The sequence below is a fragment of the Mesoplodon densirostris genome, chromosome 9 (assembly GCF_025265405.1).
Source record: "Mesoplodon densirostris isolate mMesDen1 chromosome 9, mMesDen1 primary haplotype, whole genome shotgun sequence".
Lineage (NCBI taxonomy): Eukaryota > Metazoa > Chordata > Mammalia > Artiodactyla > Ziphiidae > Mesoplodon > Mesoplodon densirostris.
Window position 1 is genome coordinate 51,533,908 of NC_082669.1, and position 21,231 is coordinate 51,555,138.

Below are 21,231 nucleotides of genomic sequence, written 5' to 3' on the forward strand. Positions count from 1 at the left end.
TCTTCTAATTGCAAGAATGAGTAAGTGTGTGTGTGTGTGTCCTTGATCTACAACTCAGTTTACCTAGGGTGGAAATTTTTTCTTTGTCCTGTTTATCCTTCATGGAATTGATGGGCTTTTTCAATATGAAGACACGTCACTCTCCAAATCTAGCATATTTTCAACCTTTAAGAAATATCTCTTCCCTGATGCCTACTATTCTTACCTTCTGGAACTCCTTACTCAGTCTATTTTCCTGTTTCTTAACTCCTCTTTCATATTTTCAACCTCTATCTTTTTTTTTTTTTTTGCGGTACGCGGGCCTCTCACTGCTGTGGCCTCTCCCGCCGTGGAGCACAGGCTCCGGACGCGCAGGCCCAGCGGCCACGGCTCACGGGCCCAGCCGCTCCGCGGCACGCGGGATCCTCCCGGACCGGGGCACGAACCCGTGTCCCCTGCATCGGCAGGCGGACTCTCAACCACTGTGCCACCAGGGAAGCCCCCAACCTCTACCTTTTTAAAAATTATTTTTAATTTTTTAAATTGAAGTACAGTTGATTTATAATGTGTTAGTTTCTGGTGTATAGCAAAGTGATTCAGTTATATATCTATATATTCTTTTTCATATTCTTTTCCATTATGGTTTATTACAGGATATCGAATATAGTTCCCTGTACTATACAGTAGGTCCTTGTTGCTTATCTACTTTATGTATAATAGTTTGTATCTGCTAAGCCCAAACTCCTAGTTTATCTTCCCCTGCTCTCTTTCTCCTTTGGTAACCATAAGTTTGTTTTCTATGTCTGTGAGTCTGTTTCTGTTTTGTAAATAAGTTCATCTGTATCATATTTTAGATGCCACATATAAGTGATATCATATGATATTTGTCTGGCTTACTTCACTTAGTATGATATCCCTAGGTCCATCCATGTTGCTGTAAATGGCATTATTTCATTCTTTTTTATGATTGAGTAGTATTCCATTGTATATATGTATACAACATCTTTATCCACTCATCTGTTGATGGACATTTAGGTTGCTTCCATGTTTTGGCTATCGTAAATAGTGCTGCTATGAACACTGGGGTGCGTGTATCTTTTCGCATCAGAGTTTTCTCTGGATATATGCCCAGGAGTGGGATTGCTGGATCATATGGTAATTCTATTTTTAGTTTTTTAAGGAACCTCCATATTGTTTTCCATAGTGGCTGCACCAATTTACAATCCCACCAACAGTGCAGGAGGGTTCCCTTTTCTCCACACCTTCTCCAGAATTTATTGTTTGTAGACTTTTTTTTTTTTTTTTTTTTGGTACGCGGGCCTCTCACTGTTGTGGCCTTTCCCGTTGCGGAGCACAGGCTCTGGATGCGCAGGCTCAGTGGCCATGGCTCACGGGCCCAGCTGCTCCACGTCATGTGGGATCTTCCCGGACCGGGGCACGAACCCATATCCCCTGCATCGGCAGGCGGACTCTCAACCACTGCGCCACCAGGGAAGCCCTGTTTGTAGACTTTTTAATGCTGGCCATTCTGTCAACCTCTATCTTTTTATTCTATATTCTAGATGATTTGCTCATCCAGACTTTCTCAGTTGAGACTTTTGATTCACTAATTCTCTCTTCTGCTGTGTCAGTTTAAGCCATCAAACAATTTATTTTTAATTTCACCAACTTTTATTACATATAAGACTTAGGATCCTTTCTCTTTCTGCCTGTTCTTATTTACTTCTGTTCTCATTGTGAGCTGTTTCCTTTGAAATTCTTTACATTCTTATTTCTAAATTCTTTTTTGAGATTGTGTTCTTATTCTTATTTTCTCAGATATGACTCTAATGTACCTGCTGTCTCTTATGGCAATAGATTTCCTTACATACCCTAAAATACTTACTTGCAAGTTCTCTGTATGTGGGAGTTTTATATTTTGTGAACTCTTTACTGCCATATTGTTTCATGGTTGCTCAGACTAGTGCTTCAGAGTTGCATAGCTTCAGAGCAAAAGTCTTAAGTAAGGAAGATTGGGGCTTTGCTCCCGCATGGGTAGAGCTCTATTCCAGACGCCATATCCACACACAACATATTTGGTTACTATTTCCATTTTTGTATAGAGGCTTGTCTGGCCCACAAGAACACCAACAGTGTCAGGTGGAGTTTTTTCAGGTCTAGTTTTACTGCCTGGAAACATGGTCCCAGTTCCCTGCTTTATACAGACAGCCCAGCTCCAATCTCCCATTTGCAAGATATATTTGACTCTCTTAAAATGTGTAGTCTCTTAAATTTGGCTTAACTCACAGAAACCTGGCCAACACGATCCAGATTTCTGTGAGTCAGATAACATCAACATCCACTCATCACTAAGGATTTCCCTTCTATTCATGGTCTGCAGGAGTTTTCCTTGTCTTAAATGTAGCTAAAATATATTTACTTATGTATTTCTTTGAAAAATTTTCACATTGTAGTCTTAAAAGCTTGGAAAAGAGTGGAAGCAGACTATTCAGGTGCTTCACTGACATTTAAATCAGAAATCCAGATGCAAACTATCTGAGGGGAAAAGCATGTATGTGACTCAGGAAGAATGGATGTGATACAGCTGAATTTGGTGCCGAGACAAGGAAGCAGGTCAAAAGTTGTTTGTTAAAAAAAACACTGAACTTTAGTAGCATATAACTGAAAAAATATATTACTATTTCAATAATAGTTTTGGCTTTCATAATTTCCTCAGATTCCAATTCTGTCATCTTTTATAACTATTATTATTTTTACTTTTAGTCTTTACCCATGTACTCATTTTTCCAGCCTCAGTTATATATCATTTAAAATTTAATATCTACCATGGACATAACATGGAAAACCTACTAGTCTTTTATGTTTATTCCTTTTTTTTCATCTTTATTGAAATGTAATTTACATTCCCTTAACTTCATCCATTGTAAGGGTAAAATTCAATAAGTTGTAATCACTTTGTAGTGTTGTACAAAATAATCACAATTCAGTTTTAGGACTTTTTCATCACCCCCCAAATTTGCTTTGAGTCTATTTGTAGCCAATCACCCCTACCCCCACCCCATTCCAGCCACATGCAACCACTAATGGGCTTTTTTTTCCCCTCTATAGATTTGCCTTTTCTGGCATTTCAATATAAATGAAACCATACAATATGTAATCTTATTCATCTGGCTTCTTTCACTTAGCAGGAATTGGCAAGCTACAGTCTGCAAGCCAAATCTAGCAGGCCACATGTTTTTGTAAATAAAATTGATTGGAACATAACCATGTCCACTCCATATTGTCTATGGTTGCTTTCACACTACAATAGTGGAGTTGAGTAGTTGCAACAGAGGCTCTGTGGCCCACAAACCATAAAATATTTACTACCTGGCTTTTTAGAGAAAAAAATTTGCTGACCCTTGACTTAGTAAAATGTTTTTGAAGTTCATTCCCATTGTAGCATGTATCAGTATTCAGTACAGTGTTCCTTTTCATTACTGAACAGTATGCTATTGCACGAACACATGACATTTTGTTTATCCATTTACCAAACAGTGGATATTTCAATATTTTTTAGTTTTTAGCTATTATGAGTAATTCTGCTATAAATGTTTGTGTATATGTTTCAATGTAAACATGTGTTTTCATTTTTCTTATACAGAGTCCTAGGAATAGAATTGCTACATTATATGCAAAGTTTCTGATTAACTTTTAAAGAAACTGTCAAACTGTTTCCCAAAGTTGGCTGTATCATTTTATATTCCCAACAATGTCTGAGGCTTCCAGATGCTCTTCATTCTTGCTAACACTTGGCATTTTCTGTCATTTAAATCACAGTCATTGTAGTAGGTGTGTAGTTGTATCTCATGGTTTAAATCTGCATTTGCCTAATGTCTAATGAGGTTGAACACCTTTTCATGTGGTCATTTTCCATCCATACATCTTTGATGAAATACTTCTATCAAAGTCTTCCCCTTTTAAGTTCATTGTCTTCTTATGATTTTTAAGAGTTCTTTATATATTCCAGATGTAAGTCCTATATCAGATATGATTTGCTAATATTTCTGTCTGGGGCTTGTCTTATCATTCCTTTAGTCATGTAATGTAAACGTTCATTTAAATGAAGTTCAGTTTTTTTTTCTTTTATGGACTTACTCCTGGTGTTGAATCTAAAAATGCCTTGCTTAATCCAAGGTCTTCTAGAAGATCTAAAATTTTAGAGCTTATATTTAGGACTATGATCCATTTTGAGTTCATTTATCTCTACAGTGAGCATCAAGGACCTAACTATTTTTCCTATATATGAATATATAATTATTCCAGTACCAGTTATCAGAAACACTTTTCAACTGAATTGCACTGGCAGCTTTGTTGAACATTAACTGACCATAAAATATAAGGGTTTATTCATTGATTCACAATTTTGAATCATTTATCTATATTTCTTTCTTCTTTATGCTAATATTTTGCCAAATTTATTAATACAGACTTATAAGAAAGTATTGAAATTGTACCACACAAGTCCTCCAAATTTTTCCTTCTTTTCAAAATTACTTTTGGCCAATCTAGGCCCTTCACATTTCCACATAAATTTTAGTATTAGCTTGTCAATTTTTACCAAAAACAAAAACCCTGGGAAGAAAACAGGGATTATACTGAATCAATTTGGGGAGAATTACCATTTTAATAATAATACTGAGTCTTCCAATCCATGAACAAACTGTCTGTCCATTTATTTAAATCTTTAAAAATTTTGTCCAGCAGTGTTTTGTTCTCAGTGTATAAATCTTGAACTGCTGTTGTTTAATTTATTCCTAAATATTATAATATTTTTGATGCAACTATAATTGTTTTCTGATTTAGGGGATTGTCCATATCTAATATCTAGACAAACACTTGGATTTATTTCTTTTTTTATTATCTATTTTACACATATTAGTGTATGTATATCAATCCCAATCTCCCAAACCAGGCCTTCCCCCGCTTACCCACCTTGATGTCCATATGCTTGTTCTCTACATCTGTGTCTCTATTTGGGCCTTGCACAGCGGTTCATCTGTACCATTTTTCTAGATTCCACATATATGTATTAATATACAATATTTGTTTTTCTGACTTACTTCATTCTGTATGACAGTCTCTCGGTCCATCCCCATCTCTACAAATGACCCAATTTCGTTCCTTTTTATGGCTGAGTAATATTCCATTGTATATATGTACCACCTCTGCTTTATCCATTCATCTGTCGATGGGCATTTAGGTTGCTTCCATGACCTAGCTATTGTAAACAGTGCTGCAATGAACATTGGGGTGCATGTGTCTTTTTGAATTACGGTTTTCTCTGGGTATATGCCCAGGAGTGGGATTGCTGGATCATATGGTAGCTCTATTTTTAGTTTTTTAAGGAACCTCCATACTGTTCTCCATAGTGGGTGTATCAATTTACATTCCCACCAACAGTGCAAGAGGAGAAGATAGTGGAGTAGAAGGACGTGCGCTCACTCCCTCTTGCGAGAGCACCAGAATCACAAGTAACTGCTGAACGGTCATCGACAGGAAGACACTGGAACTCAGCAAAAAAGATACCCCACATCCAAAGACAAACAAGAAACCACAATGAGATGGTAGGAGGGGTGCAATCACAATAAAATCAATTCCCATAACTGCTGGGTGGCTGACTCACAAACTGGTAAACACTTATACCACAGAAGTCCACCCACTGGAGTGAAGGTTCTGAGCCTCATGTCAGGCTTCCCAACCTGGGGGTCTGGCAAAGGAGGAGGAGTTCCTAGAGAATCACACTTTGAAGGCTAGCGGGATTTGACTGCAGGACTTCAACAGGACTGGGGGAAACAGAGACTCCACTCTTGGAGGGCACACACAAAGGAGTGTGTGCATCGGGACCCAGGGGAAGGAGCAGTGATCCCAGAGTAGACTGAATCAGACCTACCTGCTAGTGTTGGAGGGTCTCCTGCAGAGGCGGGGGGTGGCTGTAGCTCACCGTGGGAACACGGACACTGACAGAGGAAGTTCTGGGAAGTACTCCTTGGCGTGAGCCCTCCCAGAGTCCACCATTAGCCCAACCAAAGAGCCAGGTAGGCTCCAGTGTTGGGTCGCCTCAGACCAAACAACCAACAGGTAAGGAACCCAGCCCCACCAATCATCAGACAAGTGGATTAAAGTTTTACTGAGCTCTGCCCACCAGAGCAACACCCAGCTGTATCCACCCTTCCCATCAGGAAACTTGCACAAGCCTCTTAGCCTCATCCACCAGAGGGCAGACAGCAGAAGCAAGAAGAAATACAATCCTGCAGCCTGTGGAACAAAAACCACATTCACAGAAAGACAAGATGAAAAGGCAGAGAGCTATGTACCAGATAAAGGAACAAGATAAAACCCCAGAAAAACAACTAAATAAAGTGGAGATAGGCAACCTTCCAGAAAAAGAATTCAGAATAATGATAGTGAAGGTGATCCAGGACCTTGGAAAAAGAATGGAGGCAAAGATCAAGACGATGCAAGACATGTTTAACACAGACCTACAAGAATTAAACAACAAACACCTACAAGAATTAAAGAACAAACAAACAGAGATGAACAATACAATAACTGAAATGGAAATACACTAGAAGGAATCAAGAGCAGAATAACTGAGGCAGCAAAACGGATAAGTGACCTGAAAGACAGAATGGTGGAATTCACTGCTGCAGAACAGGATAAAGAAAAAAGAATTAAAAGAAATGAAGACAGCCTAAGAGACCTCTGGGACAACATTAAATGCAACAACATTCCCATTACAGCGGTCCCAGAAGGCGAAGAGAGAGAGGAAGGACCAGAGAAAATATTTGAAGAGATTATAGTCGAAAACTTTTCTAACATGGGAGAGGAAATAGCCACCCAAGTGCAGAAAGCGCAGAGAGTCCCAGGCAGGATAAACCCAAGGAGAAACACACCAAGACACATAGTAATCAAATTGACAACAATTAAAGACAAAGAAAAATTACTGAAAGCAACAAGGGAAAAATGAGAAATAACATACAAGGGAACTCCCATAACATTAACCACTGATTTCTCAGCAGAAACTCTACAAGCCATAAGGGACTGGCATGATATATTTAAAGTGATGAAAGGAAGGAACCTACAACCAAGATTATTCTACCCGGCAAGGAACTCATTCAGATTCCATGGAGAAATCAAAAGCTTCACAGACAAGCAAAAACTAAGAGAATTCAGCACCACCAAACCAGTTCTACAACAAAGGCTATAGGAACTTCTCTAAATGGGAAACACAACAGAAGAAAAGGACCTACAAAAACAAACCCATAACAATTAAGAAAATGGTAATAGGAACATACATATCGATAATTCCCTTAAACGTGAATGGATTAAATGCTCCAACCAAAAGACACAGGGTCACTGAATGGACACAAAAACAAGACCCATATATATGCAATCTACAGTAGACCCACCTCAGACCGCCCGGGACACATACAGACTGAAAGTGAGGGGATGGAAAAAGATATTCCATGCAAATGGAAATCAAAAGAAACCTGGAGTAGCAATACTCATATCAGATAAAATAGACTTTAACAGAAAGAATGTAACAAGAGGCAAGGAAGGACACTACATAATGATCAAGGGATCGATCCAAGAAGAAGATATAACAATTGTAAATATTTATGCACCCAACATAGGAGCACCTCAATACATAAGGCAAATGCTAACAGCTCTAAAAGAGGAAATCGACAGTAATACAATAATAGTGGGGGACTTTGACACCTCACTTACACCAGTGGAAAGATCATCCAGACAGAAAATTAACAAGGAAACACAAGCTTTAAATGACACAACAGACCAGATAGCTGTAATTCATATTTATAGGGCATTCCATCTGAAAACAGCAGATAACACTTTCTTCTCAAGTGCACATGGAAAATTCTCCAGCATAGATTACATCTTGGGTCACAAAGCAAGCCACAGTAAATTTAAGAAAATTGAAATCGTATCCAGCATCTTTTCTGACCACAACACTATGAGATTAGAAATGAATCACAGGGAAGAAAACGTAAAAAACACAAACACATGGAGGCTAAACAATACATTACTAAATAACCAAGAGATCACTGAAGAAATCAAAGGGAAAATCAAAAATACAATCCTACCTCAAGAATCAAGAAAAATCTCAAATAAACAACCTAACCTTACACCTAAAGCAATTAGAGAAAGAACAAAAAACGTATGGACACCAAGGGGGGAAAGTGGTGGGAGGCAGTGGTAGTGTGATGAATTGGGCAATTGGGATTGACATATATACACTAATATGTATAAAATGGATAACTAATAAGAACCTGCTGTATAAAAATATAAGTTTTTAAAAGTCTATGTGTTTGAAAAAGAAAAAAAACAGTGCAAGAGGGTTCCCTTTCTGCACACCCTCTAAAGCACTTATTGTTTGTAGATTTTCTGATGATGCCCATTCTAAACAGTGTGACGTGATACCTTCATTGTAGTTTTGATTTGCATTTCTCTAATAATTAGTGAAGCTGAGCAGCTTTTCATGTACTTCTTGGCCATCTGTATGTCTTCTTTGGAGAAATGTCTATTTAGGTCTTCTGCCCATGTTGTAATTGGGCTGTTTATTAATATTGAGCTGCACGAGCTGTTTATATATTGTGGAGATTAATCCTTTGTCCGCTGATTCCTTTGCAAGTGTTTTTTCCCATTGTGAGGGTTGTCTTTTCGTCTTGTTTATGTTTTCCTTTGCTGTGCAAAAGCTTTTAAGTTTCATTAGGTCCCATTTGTTTATTTCTGTTTTTATTTCCATTACGCTATGAGGTGGGTCAAAAAAGATCCTGCTGTGATTTATGTCAAAGAGTGGTCTTCCTATGTTTTCCTCCAAGAGTTTTATAGTGTCTGGTCTTACATTTAGGTCTTTAATCCATTTTGAGATTTGGGTATTTTTTAAATTTATTAATTTATTTAATTTATTTATTTTTGGCTGCATTGGGCCTTCATTGCTGCATGCGGGCTTTCTCTAGTTGCAGGGAGTGGGGCTACTCTTCATTGTGGTGCACATGCTTCTCATTGCGGTGGCTTCTCTTGTTGCAGAGCATGGGCTCTAGGCATGTGGCCTTCAGTAGTTGTGGCTCGCGGGCTCTAAAGCGCAGGCTCAGTAGTTGTGGCACACCGGCTTAGCTGATCCATGGCATGTGGGATCTTCCCGGACCAGGGCTTGAACCCGTGTCCCCTGCATTGGCAGGCAGATAACCGCTGTGCCACCAGAGAAGCCCTTGAGTTTATTCTTGTGTATGGTGTTAGGGAGTGTTCTAATCTCATTCTTTTACACGTAGCTGCCCAGTTTTCCTAGCACCACTTATTGAAAAGCCTGTCTTTTCTCCATTGTATATTCTTGCCTCCTTTGTCAAAGATAAGGTAACCATATGTGCATGGGTTTATCTCTGGGCTTTTAATCTTATTCTATTTATCTATATTTCTGTTTTTGTGCCAGTACCATAGTATCTTGATTACTGTAGCATTGTAGTATAGTTTGAAGTCAGGGAGCGTGATTCCTCCAGTTCCGTTTTCTCCCCCTCAAGATTGCTTTGGCTATTCGGGGTCTTTTGTGTCTCCATACAAATTGAAGATTTTTTCTTCTACTTCTGTAAAAAATGCCACTGGCAATTTGATAGGTAATGCACTGAATCTATAGATTGCTTTGTGTAGTATAGTCATTTTCACAATATCGATTCTTCCAATCCAAGAAGATGGTATATCTCTCCATTTGTGTCACCTTTGATTTCTTTTATCAGTGTCTTAATAGTTTTCTGAGTACACATCTTTTACCTCCTTAGGCAGGTTTATTCCTAGGTGTTTTATTCTTTTTGCTGCAATGGTGAATGGGACTGTTTCCCTAATTTCTCTTTCTGATCTTTCATTGTTAGTGTATAGGAATGCAAGAGATTTCTGTGCATTAATTTTGTAACCTGCAACTTTATCAAATTCATTGATTAGCTCTAGTAGTTTTCTGGTGGCATCTTTAGGATTCTCTATGTATAGTGTCATGTCATCTGCAAACAGTGACAGTTTAACTTCTTCTTTTCCAATTTGTATTCCTTTTATTTCTTTTTCTTCCCTGATTGCCGTGGATAGGACTTCCGAAACTATGTTTAATAATAGTGGCGAGAGTGGACATCCTTGTTTTGTTCCTGAGCTTAGAGGAAATGCTTTCAGTTTTTCACCATTGAGAATGATGTTTGCTGTGGGTTTCTTGGATATGGCCTTTATTATGTTGAGGTAGGTTCCCTCTATGCCCACTTTCTGGAGAGTTTTTATCATAAATGGGTGTTGAACTTTGTCAAAAGCTTTTTCTGCATGTATTGAGATGATCATATGGCTTTTATTCTTCAGCTTGTTAATGTGGTGTATCACATTGATTGATTTGCGTATATTGAAGAATCCTTGCATCCCTGGGATAACTGCCACTTGATCATGGTGTATGATCCTTTTAATGTGTTGTTGGATTCTGTTTGCTAGTATTTTGTTGAGGGTTTTTCCATCTATATTCATCAGTGATAATGGTCTGTAATTTTCTTTTTTTTTTTGTAGTATCTTTGTCTGGTTTTGGTATCAGGGTGATGGTGGCCTCATAGAATGAGTTGGGAGTGTTCTTCCTCTGCAATTTTTTGGAAGAGTTTGAGAAGGATGGTTGTTAGCTCTTCTCTAAATGTTTGATAGAATTCAACTGTGAAGCCATCTGGTCCTGGACTTTTGTTTGTTGGAAGATTTTTAATCACAGTTTCAATTTCATTACTTGTGATTGGTCTGTTCATATTATCTGTTTCTTCTGGGTTCAGCCTTGGAAGGTTATACCTTTTTAAGGATTTGTCCATTTCTTCCAGGTTGTCCATTTTACTGGTATAGAGTTGCTTGTAGTAGTTTCTTAGGATGCTTTGTATTTCTGCAGTGTCTGTTGTAACGTCTCCTTTTTCATTTCTAATTTGATTGATTTGAGTCCTCTTCCTCTTTTTCTTGATGAGTCTGGCTAATGGTTTATCAATTTTGTTTATCTCAAAGAACCAGCTTTTAGTTTTATTGATCCTTGCTATTGTTTTCTTTGTTACTATTTCATTCATTTCTGCTCTGATCTTTATGATTTCTTTCCTTCTGCTAACTTTGGGTTTTGTTTGTTCTTCTTTCTCTAGTTCCTTTAGGTGTAAGGTTAGATTGTTTACTTGAGATTTTTCTTGTTTCTTGAGGTAGGCTTGTATAGCTATAAACTTCCCTCTTAGAACTGCTTTTGCTGCATCCCATAGGTTTTGCATCGTCGTGTTTTCGTTGTCATTTGTCTCTAGGTATTTTTTGATTTCCTCTTTGATTTCTTCAGTGATCTCTTGGTTATTTAGTAACGTATTCTTTAGCCTCCATGTGTCTGTGTTTTTTACGTTTTTTTCCCTGTAATTCATTTCTAATCTCATAGTGTTGTGGTCAGAAAAGATGCTGGATATGATTTCAATTTTCTTAAATTTACTGAGGCTTGATTTGTGACCCAAGATGTGATCTATCCTGGAGAATGTTCTGTGCGCACTTGAGAGGAAAGTGTAATCTGCTGTCTTTGGAAGGAATGTCCTATAAATATCAATTAAATCTATCTGGTCTATTGTGTCATTTAAAGCTTCTGTTTCCTTATTTATTTTCATTTTGGATGATCTGTCCATTGGTGTAAGTGAGGTGTCAAAGTCCCCCACTATTATTGTGTTACTGTCGATTTCCTCTTTTATAGCTGTTAGCATTTGCCTTATGTATTGAGGTGCTCCTATGCTGGGTGCATATATAATTGTTATATCTTCTTCTTGGATCAATCCCTTGATCATTATGTAGTGTCCTTCCTTGCCTCTTGTTACATTCTTTCTGTTAAAGTCTATTTTATCTGATATGAGTATTGCTACTCCAGGTTTCTTTTGATTTCCATTTGCATGGAATATCTTTTTCCATCCCCTCACTTTCAGTCTGTATGTGTCCCTAGGTCTGAAGTGGGTCCCTTGTAGATGGCATATATATGGGTCTTGTTTTTGTATCCATTCAGCGAGACTGTTTCTTTTGGTTGGAGCATTTAATCCATTCACATTTAAGGCAATTATTGATATGTATGTTCCTGTTACCTTTTTCTTAATTATTTTGGGTTTGTTTTTGTAGGTCCTTTTCTTCTCTTGTGTTTCCCACTAAGAGAAGTTCCTTTAGCATTTGTTGTAGAGCTGGTTTGGTGGTGTGGAATTCGCTTTCCTTTTGCTTGTCTGTAAAGTTCTTGATTTTTCCGTCGAATCTGAATGAGATCCTTGCCGGGTAGAGTAATCTTGGTTGTAGATTCTTCCCTTTCACCACTTTAAATATATCATGCCAGTCCCTTCTGGCTTGTAGAGTTTCTGCTGAGAAATTAGTTATTAACCTTATGGGAGTTCCCTTTTATGTTATTTGTTGTTTTTCCCTTGTTGCTTTTAATAATTTTTGTTTGTCTTTAATTTTTGTCAATTTGATTACTACTATGTGTGTCGGTGTGTTTCTCCATGGGTTTATCTTGCCTGGGAGTCTCTGTGCTTCCTGAACTTGGGTGGCTATTTCTTTTCCCCTGTTAGGGACGTTTTTGACTATAATCTCTTCAAATATTTTCTCAGGCTCTTTCTCTCTCTCTTCTCCTCTGGGGCCCCTATAATGCGAATGTTGTTGCATTTAATGTTGTCCCAGAGGTCTCTTAGGCTGTCTTCATTTCTTTTCATTCTTTTTTCTGTATTCTGTTCCACGGAAGTGATTTTCACCATTCTGTCTTCCAAGTCAGTTATCTGTTCTTCTGCCTGAGTTATTCTGCTATTGATTCCTTCTAGTGTATTTTTCATTTCAGTTATTGTATTGTTCATCTGTTTGTTTGTTCTTTAATTCTTCTAGGTCTTTGTTAAACATTTCTTGCATCTGCTTGATCTTTGCCTTCAGTCTTTTTCTGAGGTCCTGTATCATCTTCAGTATCATCATTCTGAGTTATTTTTCTGGAAGGTTGCCTATCTCCACTGCATTTAGTTGGTTTTCTGGTGTTTTATCTTGTTCCTTCATCTGGTACATAGTTCTCTGCCTTTTCCTTTTGTCGATCTTTCTCTGAATGTGGTTTTTGTTCCACAGGCTGTAGGATTTTAGTTCTTTTTGCTTCTCCTGTCTGCCCTCTGGTCACACAGACTCTACCTTTAATCAGTTTTCACAACTGTGACAGCACATTAGATTCTCCTGCTAGCGCTGGAAGGTCGGCTGCAGAGGCAAGGGGTAGCTGTGGCTCACCGCGGGGACAAGGACACTGGCAGCAGAAGTTCTGGGGAGTACTCCTTGGTGTGAACCCCCCCAGAGTCCGCCATTCACCCCACCAAAGTGCCTGTAAGCTCCAGTGGTGGGTTGCCTCGGGCCAAACAACCAAACACTTGATTTCTGTATGTTGATCTTTTTTTCTGCAACCTTGCTGAACTTGTATTTGTTCTAGTAATATATTTGTATGTTCCCTATAATTTCTACATATAGGATCATGTATCTGTGAATGAAGGCAGTTTTACCACTTCCTTAACAATCTGGATGTCTTTTATTCATTTTTCTTGCCTGACTAGAACCTCCTGTGCAAGTGAATAGAAGTGGTGACAAGGTGACAGTGGACATCACTACCTTATTTCTTATCTTAGAGGAAAGCATTCTTGCTTTCACCATTGAATATGATATTCTCTTTACGTTTTTCATAAATGCTCTTTAACAGGCAGAGCAAATTCTTTTTTATTCCTGGTTTGTTTAGAGATTTTTATCATGAATGGATGCTGCACTTTGGCAAATGCTTTCTGTGACTCTACTGAGATAATTATGCAGTTTTGTTTATTTTATTAATACAATGTTTATTACATTAATTGAATTCTGGATCTTAAAAGAACTTTGCATTTCTGGAACAAGTCGCATTTGCTTTTGGTGTATAATCCTTTATAATATAAGTTGCTGGATTTGGTTTGCTAATATTTTGTTAAGGATTTTTGCATCTACATTCAAGAGAGATATTGATCTGAAATGTTAATGTCTTTGCCTGCCTTTGAAATCAATAACTCTGGACTTATAAAATGAATTGGTAAGTGCTCCCTTCTATTTTCTGAAAGAGTTTGTGAACAATTAACATTGTTTCTTCTTTGAATATTTGATAGAATTCACCAAATCCAATCCTGGGATTTTCTTTGTGGGAAGATTTTAAATTCCTCATTCAATTTATTTACTTGTTACAAGTCTCCTCATATTTTCTATTTGTTCTTAAATCAGTCTTGGTAATTTGTTTCTAGTTATTTGTGTCTTGCAGGAATTTTATCCATTTTGTCTTATTTTCTAAATTGATGACATAAATTTGATGATAATATTCCATTATAAGACTTTTAAGTTAGGTAAGGTTGGTAGTAATGTCACCCCTTTCACTGCTGATTTTAGTAATTTGTGTCTTTTTTTTTCTTGGTCAGTCTAGCTAAAGGTTTGTCCACCTTGTTGATCTTTTCAAGGAACCAACTTTTAGTTTCATTGGCTTTTTTCCAGCATTTTTCTGTTTCATTGTTTTTTGCTATATTCTTTATCATTTCCTTCCTCTGCTTGCTTTTGCTCTGCTTTGCTCTACTTTGTCTGGTTTCTTAAGACGGAAGCTTAAAGTACTGATTTGAGAATTTTCTCTTTTTCTTATATACGCACTTAAGGTATAAGTTTTCCTTGAAGTATTGCTTTACCTGTACACATAAATTCTAAGTTGTCTTTTTGCTTTCATTTATTTAAATATTTAAAATTTCCCTTGTGGTATTAGGTAAGTGTTCTTTAATTGACAAATATTTGGGTTTGTTAAAGATTTCTTTGTGTTATACGACTTCAATCCTGTGTAACCTACTGAGAGTTGTTTTATGGCCCAGTATATAGTCTCACCCAGAAAATGTTTCACATGTGTTTGAAAAGAATGTGTATTCTGCAGTCAATGGGTAGAGTTTTCTATGTATGTCAGTTAGGTCAAACGGACTGATGATACTGTTGAACTCCTCTATCTCCTTGCTGATTTCTACCTACTTAGTAGTTCTTTCAAGTATTAAGAGTAAGGTATTGAAATCCCCAATGAGAGAAACTGAATTTCTCCTTCCACAGTTTTTTTTTTTTTTTTTTGCGGTATGCGGGCTTCTCACTGTTGTGGCCTCTCCCGTTGCGGAGCACAGGCTCCGGATGCACAGGCCCAGCGGCCATGGCTCACGGGCCCAGCCGCTCCGCGGCATATGGGATCCTCCCAGACCGGGGCACGAACCCGTATCCCCTGCATCAGCAGGCGGACTCTTAACCACTGCGCCACCAGGGAGGCCCTCCTTCCACAGTTTTGCTTCATGCATTTTGAGACTGTTATTAGATGTACATACAATTTTTGACTGCTATATCTTCCTGAATGTATTGACCTTTTAATCATTATGAAATGTCTCTATTTGTCTTCAGTAATACTTCTTGTCTTAAAGTCTATTTTGTCTTGATGTTTCCTTATCATTACTGTTTTCATCGTGTATCTTTCCCCATCTTTTTACTTTCAGCCTATTTGTGTCTTTGAATCTAACATGTGTTTCTTATAGACAACATATAGCTGAGTGTTGCTTTTTTATCCAGTTTGACAATCTCTGCCTTTTGAATAGAATGTTCACTCGATTCACATTTAATGTAATTATTTAAATAGTTGGATTTATTCCTGCCATTTTGCTATTTTTCTATTTGTCACACCTTTTTTATTTCTCTCTTCCTCCTATACTGCTTTCTTTTGTGATAAATATTTTTTATTGTATCTTTTTAATCCATTTCTGATACTTTTTATTTTCTATTCTTATAGTTATTTTGTTAGCAACTGCTGTAGGGATTATAACATGAATTCTAATTTATTATAATCTACTTCAAAATAATATTTAATTCCAGTAAAAGAGAAACTATATTCCAAAATGTCTTTTCCCTTGTTCTCTTTTGTGTTATTATTTTCATATATATTAAATGTATATGTTATAAACCCAACACAACAGTGTTAGAATTATTGTTTTATATAATCTTAGAAAAATGAGAAAAATCTATCTATAGACTGTTTTATATTTACCCACATATTTGCCAACACTCTTCAATTCTTCCTACTGATTTGAATTAAAATGGAGTGGATACCTTCAGTATTTCTTGTAAGACAGTCTAGTAGCCGGAAAGTCTCTCAATCTTTGTTTATCCAGGAATACTTTATTTCACCTTTATTTTAAAAGACTGGGTTTTCTGAATATAGAATCCTTGGTTGATATTTTTCTTTTAGCATTTTGAATATATCATGCTTTATGGTTTCCACTGTTTCTGATGAAAAATACCAGTTGTTAAAGGTATTATTGGTCCCCTATGTGTAATGAGTCATTTTCTTCTTCCAGCTTCAAGATTTTCTCTTTTCCTTTAGCTTTCAACAGTTTAACTATGATGTGTCTGTCTATGTGCAGCTCTGTGTGTTTTCCTACTTGGGGTTTGTTGAGCTTCTTGAATCTATATAGATTGTGTTTCATCATATCTGGAAAGTTTTCTGCCATTATCTCTTCAAATATTTTTTAACTCCCCTCTCCTCCCCTCAGTCTCCCATTATATGTATATGTATGAATGTAATGTTTCCCCACAGGCCTCTGAGGCTTGACTTTTCTTCAATCTTTTTCCCTTTGCTCTTTCAGAGTATATAAATTCTCCTGACCTATATTCAAATTCACTGATCCTTCTGCCATTTTAAATCTTCTATCAAGCTCATCTAGTGTATTTTTTATAATTACTATACTTTTTAACGCTACAGTTTCTGTTTGTATATTTTTTTATAATAATTACATCTATGTGGAAATTCTTTATTTATTGTGTCACTGTGGTCCTACTTCCCTTTGATGCTTTAAACATGGTTTTCTTTAGTTCTTTGAACACACTTATAATAGCTGCTTTGATGTTTTAGTCTGCTAAATCCAACATATGGAGACACTTAGATACAGTTTCTATTGACTTTTTTTTTTTTTTCCTTAACTGTGGGTCATCCTTTCTTGTTTCTTTGCATATCTCTAAATTTTTTGTTGAATGTTGGACATTTTAGATAATATATTGGAGCAACTCTAGATTCTGATTTTCTCTGAGGGTGGCTGATGGACTGAAAGTCTGTTTTCCCCACCATGTGTGGTTGCTGATATCTCTACTCCATTTCCCCCCCTCATTTTTCTTTCTACGACTGGCTTTTTAAGACCTTTTTAAGCTGGTCTCCAGTGTCACCTTAGTGTTTAGCCAAAAACTATTCAGAGATTTTACTCAAACATCTCAATCCAGTAAAGCTTCCACTCTCAGGATCTGTGTGTATTTGAATGAGGATTTGTGTGTGAAATGAGGAGTGCATTCAAAGTTTGGGCCTTTTAAAAGTTGGCCTCAGATTTTATTACCACTAGGCCTGTTTGATCTCCTTTCCAGATATTCTTAGGCTCCACTAACCAGTGATACGTGGGTGAGTGGGCCCACTTGATATTCTGCTGTGCCTATCTACAGCCTCCAATCAACCTGTGATATGTGGTGAACTTATCAAGCCCCCAAGATTGTCTTACCTCCTAGAACTCTCTATAAAATCCTGCTACTCCATGAGTCTGTTGCTTGTCACAAATTAGACCACAATCCCAGACTAGCAGAGCCATTGGTCCTCCCTATTTGTTTGCAACTAAGATTCTTACCCTGAGTTCAGTACTTTTCATGAATAAAGTTTCTCAATTTATTTGGTTGATTTCCAGAGTGATGAATTTATTTTGACAGTTTTGTCCAGCTTTATGATTGCTTTGTGAGGAAAGGAATTAAATCTCTCACTCAGTCATGTCAGCCATTCCTTTTTTAATAGCGTATATCATGTATTGCTGTAGTCCAAAGTTCAACTATACCTAATCTTGGCTATAACTTTGAGATTGTATTTACCTCTAAGATAAAAGAGCAAATTTACTTTTTATTCAATATTACTCAATATTCTATGCATAGATATGTACCTATTTTAGACTAGATATATTAGACCCAGCTTCCTTTGTTTTTTGTTGCTGTTGGGAAAAACTGATTTTGTGCGTATGTGTTTGTGTGTGTAGATAGGAGCTGAAGAGTTCTGTACATCAATAATATAAAGAAGTTCCTAAAAATGTAATACAATCACAGGTAAAATCATGCTAATAGACTACTATATCTGTTCAGTCCAGACACCACAGTATATGAGAAATACTGACAACCTATAGTATATGAAAAGGATACTAAGAGGTATGGATACTATGGCATATGAAATATATTTGAGAGAAATGTCAGTGTTTACCCTGGAGGAAAATGACATATTGCAAGCCTTTCAAATATTTAAATTAGACTTATTCAATATTGATACAGAGGGCAGAGTCAAAACTTAGGGGTATAATTTTGAGTTCAATATAGTACAAAATAAACTAACAACTTAAGTGGCAACAAACAGAACTGGTTTGGTTTTCTTGCAAAGTGATAAGCTTTTCTCACTGAGAATGACTGTAATAGACTAGATGAATGTTTTCTAAGGAGTGTTTATATAGGAGATGGACTAGATGACCTTCCAACTCTAAGTTTCTGTAATTTTATAAAAGCAAGTAAATAAGAATTTAGATGGATAAAAGATAACACTACAGAAAAATAATCAAAAAATATATTAATACATAAAATTATCATAATTTGGGTTATTCATAATAAGGAAATAGGTTATAATAACTGTTTCTCAAAGACATGGATTCCACTGTACTATCGGGTCTCAAAGGGCGACAATATGCTGGATATCATTAAAAAATTATAAGAAGCAGAAAACACTATCCTACCTTTGTAAAAATTGTGATCTATAGTTCTAGTTGCGGTAACTCAAGAATAAGAAAGCTGGGCCTCCCTGGTGGCGCAAGTGGTTGAGAGTCCGCCTGCCGATGCAGGGGATACGGGTTCGTGCCCCGGTCTGGGAGGATCCCATATGCCGCGGAGCGGCTGGGCCCGTGAGCCATGGCCGCTGAGCCTGTGCGTCCGGAGCCTGCGCGTCCGGAGCCTGTGCTCCGCAACGGGGGAGGCCACAACAGTGAGAGGCCCGCATACCGCAAAAAAAAAAAAAAGAATAAGAAAGCTGAAGTGGGAACAAAATATAACAAATAAAAAAGACAAAATTACATAAAATCAGACTTCATTCTGGAAAGGCAAAAGCTGAGTGGGTACATAAGAAATATTTATAAAGAATATGAAAGGCACAAATAATGTAAACTCAGAATTGTTCACCAAAATGTGGAAGGCAACCCTTAAAACTCTGAGAGAGGTAAGTTTATCACAAATATAGGAAGTATCATTATATTCAGGAAATAGTTAAGATAATTTGCTAGGACCAAAGCAGGACATTGACTGAAAACAGAAGTGACTTACCTCTTTTAGTTGATCAGCACTCCCCCATGATGCAGAACGCTGATGTGATCTCTTTTCTGTGCCTTCTTCTATCCAACAGCTAGGTGTCTTTAAAAAAATAAGTAAAATTAAAAATAAAGAATTTTGCCTCTATCCTTAATTTCATAGCAAATCAAACATATTTCAAAATCTTAGCACATACCAATTAAAGGGTTATACTGAATACTAGAATACCTTAAAAGCTAAGATTTTCATGACCCTGTGAAATGTTTATTATTCTGAATTAGATATGATCAATCTAAGATGTCTCTGAGTAATGTTACTCAAAACATTTGGTTGTTTACATCAACATTAAATTTATCAAATTCAAAGAGAATTGTGAAATATGCATATTGGTGTTTTTAAAGAGAATAGGCAAACTAATTATGAAATGTTATGTTTACTAAAGAGAAGTAAGATTAACAGAACATGTTTAGAAGCAGTGGGGTTACAGATGACCTACATGTCAAATATTTAGTTAGGTAAAGGGTTGAATGTACTACTCTTTCTATACTCAGGAAAGAGTGTGTTAATAATAGTATCCTTTTTTGAAAAACATCAAGCATCTTTATATAAAAATATAAAGTTACTATAAAAATAGAAAAGTTATTATAAAGATAAACAAGATTAAGCTAAACTGACTATAATTTAAAACAATGCATCTTAAAGAAAACCTGAGCTACATGGCATAAAACAGAATTGCTTTTACCTAAAACTTCATTTTCAGTGATTTAACCTATAACAGACACTACATCCAAACATAACACAAAACACTAAATGCCAAATAGTAAGATCATTTAGTAGTTGTATTAAAAATTTTAAAATATTGAACTACCATCCTTAATATATGAGAAGACTCTTAGTGTAATGCAACTTAGGGAAAGTTAAAACCACTATTTTAAGACAGATATAGGGTAATGATTATCATATATAAATATTGGGTTAGCCAAAAAGTTCATTGGGGTTTTTCTGTAACATCTTAGGGAAAAAACCCAAACGAACTTTTTGGCCAACCCAATATAAATATATATTGCTTCAAAAATTATTTTTATTACATACAGAAAAGTTCATCATTCATATTGAGGCTGCACCTGTGACTTCACATAATACACCACTTATGAAGAAGCCATCAGTTCTATACAATTCAAAATGCTTGTGGACAAAGTTTTAAATAATTACCACCTCTTAAAAGTAATGATGCTGCAAAATAAAACCAATAACAATTGAATGCTAGTTGAATAAAAATACACATAAACTGCTTAAACAGTTCAAATACTAAAGTGAAACTAGTCATAATACTGAGTAAAATATTCAGTTGGTAATTGCAAAGATAAGAGGTATTAATATATTAAATAAACTGCTTGCAAATAATTATTTAGTTATTAAATTTTCCTGATCTCAGTCCTAGATAAGAAAAACTACTCTGAAAATAATCCCCCAAGTACTCATATCTTTAATAATTTATGCTAAAATTATTCAATTATGACTTTGTTTTAGTCAAACTTTTATTTCGAGAATTTATATCCCTTAATACTTTTACCTTTCTACCAAGCAGAGGCATTGCTCTCATCAAAAATCAAATGATTAAGGATCACAATGTTTAAAACTCAAAAGCATATTCACAGAAGATGAATAAAATTTCTGGCATGTTCCATAATTAACAAAAACATTTATAACACTATTTTCATTTTATATGGCTCTAACTTTTTCAAAGGAAATTTACATAAACTGTATCTCCAACTTAGAGTTAAATCAGTAGCCACAAAAATTCTACAA

The 21,231-nt window shown here is 36.4% G+C and overlaps 1 protein-coding gene across 2 annotated transcripts in view; it reads right to left on the reverse strand.

Moving 5' to 3' along the window:
* Window positions 1-21,231, reverse strand: part of GLCCI1 (glucocorticoid induced 1) — a 121,414-nt gene that overhangs the window by 37,922 nt on the left and 62,261 nt on the right. For both annotated transcript variants that reach the window (XM_060108106.1, XM_060108105.1), the window contains exon 3: window positions 19,438-19,524. In XM_060108106.1, the coding sequence (XP_059964089.1) occupies window positions 19,438-19,524 (87 nt within the window). The remainder of the gene's footprint in view (window positions 1-19,437; window positions 19,525-21,231) is intronic.